At 33.2% G+C, this 14943-nt stretch overlaps 1 protein-coding gene across 2 annotated transcripts in view; it reads right to left on the bottom strand.

The window, feature by feature from the left end:
* The window catches only part of SGO2 (shugoshin 2), a 41315-nt gene that overhangs the window by 8045 nt on the left and 18327 nt on the right, over positions 1-14943 (bottom strand). For both annotated transcript variants that reach the window (XM_045559825.1, XM_045559824.1), the window contains exons 5-8: positions 14167-14252; positions 7707-7945; positions 3609-6509; positions 1596-1746 (exon numbers count right to left, since the gene is read on the bottom strand). In XM_045559825.1, the coding sequence (XP_045415781.1) occupies positions 1596-1746; positions 3609-6509; positions 7707-7945; positions 14167-14252 (3377 nt within the window). The remainder of the gene's footprint in view (positions 1-1595; positions 1747-3608; positions 6510-7706; positions 7946-14166; positions 14253-14943) is intronic.

Raw genomic sequence — 14943 nt, forward strand, 5'->3', positions numbered from 1 at the left:
AGTAACCACAGTAGTAATTGTTGCAGGAAAGATCCACCAATAAATGCTAAAATTACTAGATGAAAGTTTGAGAAACAAAATACATAGATTGAAAGTATCACCCCCAATGTTTATTAACTATAAAGTAAAAGATTGTAACTTTACAGTGAAACAACTCAGCAGACACAACCTTAACCAGATGATCAAAGTTAACACTACTAATAATGAAACATATTAACATGATAAAGCCTGGATATGATGCAAGGAGAAGGACATAGCATTTCTGTGGAATTTTTGCCAAAAACGGCACTCTAGCCCGGGCAACAGAGTGAGACTCTGTCTCAAAAAAATAAAAAATAAAAAAAAAAATAAAAAAATAAAAAAAAAATAAAGCTGTTGAAAGAAAAAGAAATAAAGAAAGAAAAAGAGAGAGAGAGAGAGAGAGAGAAAGAAAAGAAAGGAAAAAAAGAGAGAAAAAGGGAAAGGGAAAGGGAAGAAAGAAAGAAAAAGAGAAAGAAAAGAAAGATAAAAAGGGAAAGGGAAAGGGAAAGGGAAGAAAGAAAGGAAAGAAAGAAAAGAAGAAAGAAAGAAAGAAAAAAAAGGAAGGAAGGAAGGAAGGAAAGAAGGAAGGAAGGAAGGAAGGAAGGAAGGAAGGAAGGAAGGAAGGAAGGAAGGAAGGAAGGAAGGAAGGAAAGAAAGAAGGAAAGAAGGAAAGAAAGAAAGGAAAGAAAGAAAGAAAGAAAGAAAGAAAGAAAGAAAGAAAGAAAAGAAAAGAAAAGAAAAGAAAAGAAAAGAAAAGAAAAGAAAAGAAAAGAAAAGAAAAGAAAAGAAAAGAAAAGAAAAGAAAAGAAAAGAAAAGAAAAGAAAAGAAAAGCTCCTTGGCCCTTTATTTCACTTTCAATTTGCTTCTCTTTCACCCTCCCGTGTATTATTGCCATCTGCTGGTTACTGTTAGATGTGATAATTGTGTCTGGTTTTGTTAAGAACTTTGCTAAGAAGTTCTTATTTTTTAGAGATATATACAAAAGTGTTTCAGGAATTAAATGACTTCATATTTATGACTGTAAACACTACTGCAACAAAAACGGTAAATGAAGCATATATGGCAAACTTGATAATTGTTGAATCTGAGAAATGGATAAATTGGAGGGTACTCTTCTCTTTGTTGGAGTACATTTGAAATTTATAAAAGAAAACAAAAAGGACTGTTATTCTTTGAGAGTAAAGGACATATAAACTATTTCGAATTTTTCCAGGGGACAAGGTAGAAAATAAATAAATGGGGATAATATATATGGAAAATAGTAGTTTGCAAATCATAGGGAACAAATTTTAAAAATTATAATTATCAAGCTACAATTTAAAAAAATGATAGTAGCAGAACTGGGAACCAAATAAAATTAAACCAATTTAAATTCAGACACATACATACACACACAAAAAAACGCCTGTTTAAAGAATACATTTCCTCAAATCTTACCCAAATCATACTATGGTTGTTACATGTTTTATTGATTTTCAAAAGTGTTTAAATACTAATTCAGAAAGGAATTTTTTTAAAGTATATATTTTATAATAGCATACTAAAATCACTTTAATATCACTGAAATACTTACCCTTTGAGACTTGGCTCTTTGAAATGGAGAGGAGTACACTTTCTTCTTCTGCTTCGCAGCTCTGACGATAGATCTTCTGACTTATTTTCAAATTCAGCAGTGTTATTTGAAACAAACCTGGTATTTGTCAAGTCCTGTAATGGTCTATCACCTGAAAAGAATATTATTTTTCACAAATACTCATAAAAGTATATAGAGATGGAAACAGATATGGGCTATATAGTAGTTTGCAAATCATTGCAGCAAATTTTAAAACAATTCAATTTTTAGAGGACAGAGACTAAAATTTGAAACAAACTATCAAAATAGCCTGCAACCTTTTTATTCTGAAATCACATACAGGCTGACAAAAATTCCTCATAATTCAACTCTTTTCACAGAGCACACAAATTATTGCACATTCAACATATATGCCACTGATTGCCACAGTGTGAAAGGCACTGTGAGCAGCAGAGATGAAAGCTGTTTCACCAGTCTTCTAACAATAGCCTGCAACTCTAGGCCTTTGTAATTCTCTTGCTTCAATGTGCTTTTTAACTGGAATAGCCTTATCCATCAAAGTCCTAGTGTTCTACGTATATATATTGAAATGTTAGGCTCCCAGTAAAAATTTTAATTTTTTTTTTTTTTTTTTGAGACAGAGTCTCACTCTGTTGCCCGGGCTAGAGTGCCGTGGCATCAGCCTAGCTCACAGCAACCTCAATCTCCTGGGCTCAAGCGATCCTTCTGCCTCAGCCTCCCGAATAGCTGGGACTACAGGCATACGCCACCACGCCCAGCTAATTTTTTCTATATATTTTTAGTTGTCCAGCTAATTTCTTTCTATTTTTAGTAGAGACGGGGTCTTGCTCTTGCTCAGGCTGGTGTCGAACTCCTGAGCTCAAACGATCTGCCTGCCTCGGCCTCCTAGAGTGCTAGGATTACAGGCGTGAGCCACTGCGCCCGGCCTTTAATTTTTAAAGGAATGTCTAAGGTTACAAAATTTTTAGTGGTAAAAGAACATCCTTAGGATTCAATATTAAGGGGAAAAAGTGGGATAAATAATGTTATATGTAGTACGATTTCAAATATATATTTAAAAATCCATAGATTCAGGTCTGTATTCTGCATGCACATGGTAAAAGGGTGACTGCAATTCTTTCAGGTCATATTTTCCCTACCCTTTTTCTGATTCTCTACTTTCTGCAATGAGTATTATTTTAATAACTAGAAGAATATAAAAAGTAAACACTACAGGTAACAATCTTACTTATCCTTTAGGGCTGCGGTTCCCAACTCTTGGGCCAGGGGGGTTAGGAGACAGGGCCACAGAGCTCTGTCCCCTCCCCCACATGGAAAAATTGTCTTCCATGAAACAGGTAGTTGGTGCCAAAAAGGTTGGGGACTGCTGCTTTAGGGCCTAAGTGTTACCTGTTTAATGATGCCTTTGCAGATTCCTCTAGTCAAAATTACTCCCTATTACATCCCTTGGCATAGTATATGTGCTTTTACTAAGTAATCATTTACCACATTTCACCACTGTGTTTTTTACTTTTACATACATGTATTCTGAGGAAAGGGGGCTGGTATTGGTTATTTTTCAGTCCTCTACAACACCCAGAATAATGCTTTGATCACATTAAATATTTGCTGCTGAATGGAGTAGGATTCCCACCCTTAAGAAACTTGCAATCATGTCTGGTAAAACAAAACCAGTGCAATTCATTATTATATATACATTTGAAACATTCAATTTCTTTCAAATAACATGAAAAAGGAAATTAACTGCCTAACTTTGTGGTAAAGGCCAAATCAGATTTTTAGGCTGTCCAAGATATTTTCACTGTTATCTTCCCAAAGTATTACACTTTCTTTAGATTCCTTCATGCTGTTTCTACAGATCATAAATGCTACACAGCTATATATTTTAAAATTTCATAAAAATATCAGTTATAGTAGAAAATATTTAATAAATGGAAAAAATCTTAAAAGATAACACTTCTAAGATTTTATCACTTTAGGTTATTGACCTACCTATTCCTGATTTTTGTGCTCTCTGGTTGACATTAAATTTCGTCTTGTCCATCTTCTCATGCATATCATCACTTACTTGAAAGCTTGGTGAATACTCTAGGTCAAAATTTTCTTTTATTATCAGATTTTTACTAGAAGAAATACTCAAAGGTACTAAACCTTCACGAACATTGTCAGAGTAAGAATCTTGTGTGTTAGGTGAATATATCTGAGATAAAGATTTAAACATCTCTGTGTAAAAGTCTGGCTTAATTCTGACCATTTTCTCATTCTCCACATTGTTTTCCTTATCAGCTTGATCAGAGTCAACTGACTTTCCCTGAACGGTGTCAAGTATTACTTCATGGCTCTCTGGAGAAGGATCTATGAAGGTTTTCCTTTTTTTTGATTTGGATGTCATTTTATTTACTTTTTTGACCTGGCACTCTCCTTCTTTTATCACTTCCACAAAGTGGATTTCTTGTTTTTTATTCAGAGTTGTAGTTCTTTGCTTCTGAGTGTTATGTATTTCAATTGGCTTTCCTGGATCAGAATCTGCTTCACTAGTATTATGTTCTAATTCAGCTTCTAAGGAGATTGGTATCTCTAAAGAATCTGTTGACTGCAAAACAGATTTGTTCTTACCTTTAGTCAAAATGTTCTTTGCCTTGCCTGATGATTCTTTCTTACATTTTTTAACTAGTTGGTAAGGATCTGAAATTTGCCCACAACTTTCCTTTTCATTACTATTGATTTCCATGGAGTATCCACCGATAATGCCTTGGCATTCAAGTCTTTGTTTAGATTTATTTATTTTGAAATCAAGATCTCTTGTATAGCTTTCTTGGCCATCCATACCTTTATCATTATTCTCACATATTTGGTTCATTTCAGAAATTATTTCTGTCTTCCGATTTACTTTATGCCTAAGCTTCTTATTTATTTTTGATTCATTTTGCTCAGCAGGTTGCATATCAGTGACATGCTTTTTCGAATCCAATATATTCTGGGTCTCATAATAACATAAATTTCCATTATCTTTGGTGGGAAGATTAGCTGTTTGAAATTCATTTATGACTTGTAGGTTTTCAGAAATGGTTTCTTTATCATTTTGGGTTGGAGAATAGTAGTTACCTTTCTCTCGGTCATGCACATCTTTGTCGTCATTCTCATATATTTGATTGATTTCAGAAATTATTTCTGTTTTTCGAAATACCTTTTGTTTAAGCTTCTTATCTATTTTTGAATCATTCTGACAAGCAGGTTGCATATCATGGACATGCTTTTTCACCCCCAAAACATGCTGAGTCTGATAACCACATAGGTTTCCACTATCTTTGGTAGAAAAAGCAGGTGTTTGAAACTCACTTGAGTCTTCTGGATTTCTAGGGATGATTGCTTTGTCCTTTTGGGTTAGAAAGAAAGAGTTACCCTTTACCGGACAATGCTCACTTTTGTTGTTATCTAAATGATTCACTTCAGAAATTATTTCTGTCTTCCGATTTACTTTCTGCCTGAGCTTCTTATTAACTTTTGATTCATTTTGCTGAACAGGGTATACATCAGTGATCTGTTGTTGCAAACCCAATACATCCTGGGCCTCACAATCACCATTATCTCTGGTGAAAACAGAAGGTATTTGAAATTCATTTGCAACTTCTAGGTTTCCAGAGATAGTTTCTTTATCCTCTTGGGTTTGTAAGAAAACATTACCTTTTTTTGGGCCATGTACATCTTTATCATTATCCTCATATATTTGGTTCATTCCAGAAATTATTTTTGTCTTCCGACTTACTTTCTTCCTAAGCTTATTTATTTTTGATTCATTTTGCTCAGCAGGTCGCATATCAGTGATATACTCATTTAAATCCAACATATTCTGGGTCTCATGATCATATAAATTTCCATTATCTTTGGAGGAAAGATTGGCTGTTTGAAATTCATTTGTGACTTCTAGGTTTTCAGAAATGGTTACTTTATCCTTTTGGTTTGGGAATAAGTTATCTTTTTCTAATTTATGAATCACAAATGTCTGTCTAGAAGCTTTACTTTTATTACAAGTTAGGGAATTCTGATCCATATCAAATTTACTCTCCTGCCGGAATTTATCTGAACTTTGGGAGGAGTATGTTTCCTCTTGCTTATTTGTTACATGTATTCTTTTCTTCTTTTTATTACACTGTGTATTCTGCCTGTCATCTTGATCAAAGTTATTATTATGAAGGGTTATTTTCTCCAGGATGTCAGCCTGGGCCAGCTGTTTGGTACTGAAAATAAAATCTGGATCTTCTGAATCCCTTTTGCCATCCAGGACAACAGATCTTCTTTCTGGTCCGTTTTCAGTCTTTTCTTCAATATCCACATCTGAACTATTTTCAAATTGTCTCTTCGATCTTTCTCTCCTTTTGTCAGATCTTGAATCTTTCACTTTTCTGAAAGTTTTTGTTCCACACTCCTTTGTTTTTTTATTACTTTTATTTTTAGTGCCTGTTGAAACAGTCACAATTTTGCCTACTTCACTAGCAGTTAAATCCATGTCAGCATCGTACACAGTTTTCTGCAACTGAAAGTCATCATTATCCTGAACTTGATTCACGTACCCTGCATTAGGTTCACCAGGAGACTCAGAAGATAAGCCAGGAAGATACTGTTTATTTCTTTGCATTGTAGTATTCTTTTTGTTAATATGATCATTTATCTCATTATTCCTATTTAATTCTGGACTTGAAATCTGTTGTTGACCTAAATCTGTCACACAGGGAATGTCTGCAGAAAGATTATTTGACTCCCAAGATGACCCACGCTTCTTTCTTTCAGTCACATTACTAGCAGATGGTTCCCATCTGTGGCCTATAGGTGAGGCATTTCTCATCTCACTCATTAGAGAACTCTTGGGACTTTGATCTGAGTGACAATGGCTTTCTATTAAAAAGAAGAAAAACAAAATTCAGAAATAAGTACTAAGTTACTCTAAATAAGTCACATTTTACATTTGTATCTATGGAAAATATATACTGAGAATTCACTACCTCAGCTCCAAAAGTAGAGTACAGCCAACAGTAGAGCCATTAACATACATTTCTAGAATGGAAGGAGGCCAGCAAATGAAGCCAAATAACAATGGTAACTCTGATAAGGATTACTATCAAAAGGCTATCAGTAGGCAGCTAAAGTTTATATAAATTTTATATATTTTTTTGTGTGTATACACACAAACAAACACACACACATCCCCAGAAAGGAAAAATAATTCTAAGCTCTAAATTCCATAAAATAGCTGGGCACAGTGGCACATGCCTTAATACTAGCACTTTGGGAGGCCAAAGACAGAAACATCACTTAAGGTCAGGGGTCTTAAGCAAGACCCCCGTCTCTACAAAAAAATTTTAAAAATTAGTTCAGCATGGTGGCACATGCCTGTAGTCCCAGCTACTCAGAAGGCTGAGGCAGGAGGATCACTTGAGCCCAGGAGTTTGAGGTTGCAGTGAGCTATGATGATGTCCCTGCACTCTAGCTTAGGCAACAGAACCAGGCCCTAACTCAAAACAATAAATTGAATATAGTTATGGTCCCATATCCTAATTTGAAAATCTATGACAAATTCATAAGCACCATAGACTACACCATGGGATTATTATTTAGTAACATCACCATGTAAATCAAAGGTAAGCGCCATTACTTTTTCTTGCTCAATCATTACCCAGGCTCAAGTTTTTGCTTTATTACTAATTGGTTATAACCTTTAAAAAGTTACTATGTTACCTATGTAGGCCCCCAATTTTCATATCTATGAAAAGGAGAGGGTGAAACTAAATATATAAATATATGGCATCTTTCAAGTCATAAGCCAGGATACCCAGAAAAGCTCGTCAGACCTGTTCATTTTTAAACATTGCTTCCAAAGTGACAGTATTAGGCCACTGTGGATTTGACACTTATCAGCATATTTACTTTTAAATTAAATTTTCACCAGCAGTTTTAAATGGTAGCAGTTAGCAAATCTGTAACATAAGATGTTTAACTCATTAAATGTTTATACATTATTGCCCTCAGGAAGAAAATCTGATGAATCTAACTATTTAATACTAATACTCAAAATGAATTTTTAAACAATCTCACCTTTGGGAAGTACATCAACAATGGAAGAAATATGTTCTGAATCATCTAAACCACATACATTCTGATTATTTTCTTTAAGAAATGACACTTCCAAATTACATTGAGTTGATAAAGGTTGTCTTGTTGATACCGAAGAGGGAATATCAGGTGATGTCTTTGATTTAATATTGTTGTCACACTGCACTTTCTCTTTGTCATCATCATCATCATCATCATCATCATTTGAAGTTAATGGAACCCTAAAGGCAAGTGGGAATAAAATGAAGAATTTTGTATTTTGAAAAATTATTTAGAAAATTGCATGGATAGTTCTTTCTATGTTCCATTTATTTAAGATCCAACCATAAAACTCAAAAAGTAGAAACAACACAAGTGTCTATAAATTGATAAATAAATTAAAAACAGTGCTAAATCCATACAATAAAATATTATTCAGTCATAAAAAGAATGAAATACTAATATATGCTACAACATGAATGAACCTCGGAAATAATATACTAAGGGAAAAAAGCCAAACACAAAAGACCACGTATTGTATGATTCCATTCATATGAAATGTCCAAAATGGGCAAACCCATTTAGACAGAAAGTAAATTAGTGGTTGCCAGGGGATAGGGGAGCAGAGAATGTGAAGTGACTGCTAATAAATATGAGATTTCTTTTTAGAGACGGAAATATTCTGGAATTGGACAGTGGTGAAGGTTGCATAACTTTGTGAAATACTAAGAACCACAGCACTGTGTACTTTAAAAAGGTGAATTTCACATTATAAGAAATTTTATATTATACAAATTATGTATCTCAATGTTTTAAAAAGGAAATAATAAAGAACAGACACCAATGAAATATAAAGCAGAAAAAAATTTAGTAAAATAAAATCAATAAAGCCAAAAGCTCAGTTTTTTTATAAGAAATAAAATTGACAGACCTGTAGCTAGTTTGATCAAAGAAGATACATATTACCGATATCAGGAAAGAAAGGATCTCACTACAGATGCTAAGAGTACTAAAAGAATAAGAACGGCATATTATAAACAACTTTATGCCAATAAACTCGATTGCCTAGATGAAATAGATGATTTTCTTGAAAGACAAACATTTTCTAAATTTAGTTGAAAAAAACTCAGAAAATATAAAAAGCCCCATATCTATTTAAGAAATTAAATTATTAATAATAATTAAAAATTCCAGGCCCAAATTACTTCTCTTGTGAATTTTATTAAAGTCTTAATGAAAAAAATACCAATTGTACAAACTCTTTCAGAAAATAGAGGAAGAGGGAATGTTTCTAATCTCATTTTATAAGGTCAGCATAGCCCTTATCAAAATCTATTAAAGATTTTATAAGCAAATCACAGACCAATATCCCTCATGAACACAGGACATTTTAAAGGAAAATATTAGCAAATCAAACCCAACAATATACAGAAAGAATAATACACCATGACCAAGTGAAATTTATTCTAGGAATGCAAAGTTGGCATTAGAAAGTCAACTGAAGTCACTTTACTGATAGAACAAATGAGAAAAATTATGATTCTCTCCACAAATACAGAAAAAGCATTTGACAAAATTTAATACAAATTCATTATAAAACTCTCAGAAAACCAGAGGAAAAAGGAACTTCAGTTTGCAAAAAGGGTGCTAATTTTTCAACAGAAAAGACAGAAGCCTGAAGACAATGAAATGACACCTGACTGAACCTACATGCATTTTATATATAAAAGAATTTGAAAGTAAAGGTATAGAAAAAGATATATCACAGAAATACTATACCAAACAAAACAGACTTTAAAGCAGGAATCATTTCTAGAAATATTTCATATTGATAAAACAATTCATCAGTAAAACAGTCTTAAATATATGTATACTTAATAACAGCTTTTTAAAATATATAAAGCAACTGAAATAAATAAATGCATAATCATACTGGTAGATTTTAATGAATAACTCTCAATAGCTGATAGAATAAATAGACAAAAGAAGCAGAAAGGATATAGAACATCTGAATGATATAATTAACAAACTTGACACAACTGAAATATACAGAATATTGCATTCAACAATTGCAAAATACACATTTTTTCATGTGCACCTAAAATATTTACCAAATTAGATCAAGCTGTATCCTAATGCGTCTCAATAAATTTCAAAAAACTAAAATCATCTGAACTATATTCTCTAATTACAGCAGAATTAAGCTAGAAATCAACAGCAAAAAGTACCCAAAAAACCCCCCAACTCCTTCAATATTAAAAATAATTCAATATTAAATATTAAATATTAAATATTAAACCCCCCAACTTGTAAATGATCCATAGTGTCAAAGAATGAATCAGAACAGAAAATATCTTGAACTGAATAATAAAGATATGGCATATGAAAAATTGTGAAGCCAGGCATGGTGGCACTAGCCTGTAGTCCCACCTACTTGGGAAGCTGAGGCGAGAGGATTGCTTGAGCCGTAGAGTTTGAATCCAGCCTTGGCATAATAGCAAGAACCCATCAAAAAAAAAAAATTAAATTAAAAAAAATTGAGACACAGCTAACGCAAGTACTTATGGGAAAATAGTCATAAATGCTTAGTTTTAAAAAGAAAGGCTGAAAATAGATAATTTAAACTATCTCAAGAAACAAGTAGTAAGAGTAATAATAATAAAATTGAAAAGAAAACAAAAGCAAAACAGAAAGAAGAAAAGAAATAAGGACAGAATTGATGAAACAAAAAACAAATATACTAAAAAAAAAAAAACCCAACAAACCCTTAAATTGGGCATTTGCAAAGACAAACAAAATTTATAAACCCCTAGAGCAAGACTAATAAAAAAAGTGATAAAACATAATCAATGAGAAAAGGAGATTACTACATATCTTATACACATTAAGCATGTAACTTGATGCTATTATAAATAACTTTATGCCAATAATTTGACACTTTTGATGAAATGGTTAAATTCTTTTAAAAAATTAACAAACCTGATACAAGAAGAAATGGAAAATCTGAATATTCTTATACCTACTAAAGAAATGAGATGTTATCAAAAACCTTTCCACAAGAAAACTGCAGGCCCAGATAACTTTTCCCAAACATTTAAAGAAATAATATCAATTTTACACAAAAACTTCTGGAAAACAAAAAAAGAAGTACACTTATCAATTCGTTTACTATGACTAGTATAATAAAAACACAAAAATCTAAAAAAATACGTTACAAGAAACAAAACTTATAAACCATTTTCATCATTAACATACATGCAAAAATCCTTTTAAAAATTAGCAAACAGAATTTTGTGATATATCAAAAGGATACATCATCAGTAACAGTTCACTAAAGGAATGCAATGGTGGTTTAACATTCAAAAATATCAATCCTTATAATTCATTACATGAGTAGAAAAAATATTAAAAAGTCATTACATTAATAAAAAAAAGAAAAAAAATTAGTTATTTTCCCAATAGTGACAAAAAGCATTTGATAAAATTCAACAATGATTCATGAAAAAACTCTTAGCAAACAGGACTACAACAGAACTCTCTTAATCTGGTAAAGAGAATCTACTAATATTTAATAATGCGAACACAGTAAGAATGCCTGCTGTTGCTACTTCTATTCAATACTGAACAAGAAGTAGCCAATGCAGTAAGGTAGCCAAAATAAATAAATAAAACGTCTATAAATTATGAGGGTGGAGGGAAGAAAACTTTCTTATTCACAAATAATATTCATAGAAAGTACAAAAAAATCACCCCAACAAACTATAAGAATTAATAGCAAGGTCACTTGGAGTATTTATATATAGTCCTAGTAATTCTACCCCACAGTAATGTGTACACACATTCATCAAAAGGCATATACATGGCAGCCCTATTTGTAATAGACCAAAACTGGAAACCAATGAAATGTTCAATATAAGAAGAACAGATAAATTGTAGTATTGAACAGAATCCCCATTCATTAAATGGTGCTGGGAAAACTGGATAGTCACATGTAGAAGACTGAAACGGGATCTGCACCTCTCACCTCTCACAAAAATCAACTCACAATGAATAACAGACTTAAACCTAAGACATGAAAACATAAGAATTCTAGAAGAAAATGTTGGAAAAGCTCTTACATACATCGGCTTAGGCAAAGAATTTATGAAGACTCCAAAAGCAATCACAGCAACAACAAAAATAAATGGGACCTGATCAAATTAAAAAGCTTCTGCACAGCCAAAGAAACTATCACTAGAGCAAATAGACAACCTACATAACGGAAGAAAATATTTGCATGGTATACAACTGATGAAGGGCTGATAACTAGAATCTATATAGAACTCAGGAAAATTAGTAAGAAAAAATACAACAACCCCACTAAAAAATGGGCAAAGGACATGAACGGAAACTTTTCAAAAGAAGATAGACTAATGGCCAAGAAATATCTGAAAAAATGCTCAACATCTCTCATCATTAGGGAAATGCAAATCAAAACAACAATGAGATATCATTTAACTCCAGAGAGAATGACTTTTATCAAAAAGTCCCAAAACAACAAATGTTGGCATGGATGTGGAGAGATAGAAACAGTCATGCACTGCTGGTGGGACTGCAAACTAGTATAACCTCTATGGAAAGTAATATAGAAATACCTCAAAGAACTAAAAGTACAACTACCTTTTGATCCAGCAATCCCACTAGTGGGTATCTACCCAAAGGAAAAAAAGTCATCATATAATCAAGACATCTGCATTCAAATGTTTATAGCAGCACAATTCACAATTGCAAAGATGTGGAAACAACCCAAGTGCCCATCAGTACATGAGTGGATTAATAAAATGTGGTGTATGTATACCATGGAGTATTACTCAGCCACAAAAAAACAATGGTGAACTAATACCACTTGTATTATCCTGGATGGTGCTGGAGCCCATTCTTCTAAGTGAAGCATCACAAGAATGGACAAAACAAGCACCACATGTACTCACTATCAAATTGGTACTTATCGATGAACACTTAAGTGCACATATGCAAGTAGCGTTCACTGGGTGTCAGGCAGGAGGGATGGGGACGAGGGGATGGGTAAATTCACACCTAATGGGTGCAGTACGCACTGTCTGGGGATGGGGCATGTTTGTAGCTATGACTTGGATGGTGCAAAGGCAATATATGCAAATTCAATGTTTGTACTCCCATAATATTTTGAAATAAAAAAAAAAAACAAGAAAAAAAATTGTGGCATAATCTTACAATGGAACAGTATACATCGGGGAGAATGAATGATTTACAACTACATACAGCAATATGGCTGAATCTCATAAATGTAATGCTGAGCAAAAGAAACCAGAGACATGAAACATATATGTTATATGATTCCATTATATGAAGTTCAAAACCTTGCAAAATTAACCGATCTATGATGTTAGATGTCAGGATATTATTTATCTTTGGGTGGGTGTTGGATAATGACTAGAAACGGGGCACAAGGGACTATATGAGATACTGGTAATATACTGTGTTTCTCTGTCTAGGTATTGGTTCTGTAACAGTGTTCACTTTGTGAAAATCTACCATGTTCTGACATGTATATTATATTTCAAACAACAGTTCACCTAAAAACACACAATAAAATTTTTTGGAAGGCAAGTTGACACTTGATTTGTATGTCTATATGAAACAGTATGTGTATAATGACAATCAATATATTTTTGAAAAAGAACTAAGGACCTAAAAGACAACAAAATTTACTATTTTAAAACTACAGCAATTAAAATTTACTGGTACATAGTGGTAATAGTATACATAATAGGCAAGTCAGTGGAACAAACTAGAATGAATAGAAAGTGACCCAGCAGATATGAGAATTTTTTACTATGGTACACACAGCATTTCAATATATAAGTGCATTTACTTGTGCACTTAAGTAAAAGCACTAAACCTATAAGTTGTACAACAGAAAGAATACTGTCGAAAAGAGACAAAAGAATTTTGGTTAATGCTATTAATTAGCTCAGTCATTTCACCTCTCTGGGCCTCAATGACTGACCCCTATAATGATAGTTTTGAAATACTGTGCTTTCTTTGACTTATAATCAAATTAATTGAAAAATGAGAATTTTGGACAAGAGAATAACAAAGATGAGAGTTAACTTTAAAGCTTGGGGCAAGTACACAAGATAATAAAAGTAGAAACAGTCATCTGATTTACCTAGTAAAAAACAAGATGGGACCAGTGGTGACCTGGAGGAAAAGGAAAAAAAAAAAAAGAAAATGAAAAGTAGCAGGACACTACAGATGAACTTGGTTATTGAATTGAAGGTAAGTTTTCTTGGAGTCCTGGAGACACAACCTATACCACTTCATTCCCACCTTAATAGGCAACTAGAGGTTGATGAATCCTCAACATTGTACAAGGCACACAAACACTGTGTTACATAAAATCTATGTACTCTGAACCGGTGTAATTCAAGCTCATATTTACCTTGCAAATGGAAGACGCATCAACTTGCACTGTTTACTAATCCGTTTCTTCTTGCTAGCTGGCAGTAGAAAGGAACTCTGATGGAACTATTTTTGAAAAGAACAAAGAAAATACAAAGAAAAAAAGTTTCCAATCTCATTAAATCATGTTGGTTCTGAAGTACCAAATTATAGAATGACATCTATAGTAAAAGAACAATTCTTACATTAATTACCCTTCAATATTTAAAGAGAATAATGTGATGATAAGGTTAAAACACAGTTCATCCTTAATCATCCCAACCAAAGATAATAACTACCAATATTTTGGTACACGACCTTCCAAACATTCTTCTATGCATAGGAATAAATTATGTGCTGTGGTCTCCAACCCCCATGGTACCAGTCCGTGGCCTGCATCACAGCCTGAGCTCTGCCTCCCCACATCCCCGGCCCTGTCCTGTGGCAAAATTGTCTTCCATGAAACTTAGGAACTGGACACACAGCAAGAGGTGAGTGCTGGGCCAGCCAGCGCTAGCTTCATCTGTATATAGAGCCGCTCCCCATCCCTCACATCACTGCCTGAGCTCTGCCCACCTTGTCCATGGAAAAATAGTCTTCCATGAAACTGGTCCCTGGTGCCAAAAAGGTTGGTGACTGTTGCATATGCATATACCCACACATATACAATATTTCTACTTATAAATGCAATATATTCAAGTCTATATTTGTATTATGTAATATATGACTGGATTTTATAATACATATTTTGAATGGCTTTTAAAAATTCAAAGTCTGG

This window comes from Lemur catta, chromosome 8 (assembly GCF_020740605.2).
Source record: "Lemur catta isolate mLemCat1 chromosome 8, mLemCat1.pri, whole genome shotgun sequence".
NCBI classification, from domain to species: Eukaryota; Metazoa; Chordata; class Mammalia; order Primates; family Lemuridae; genus Lemur; species Lemur catta.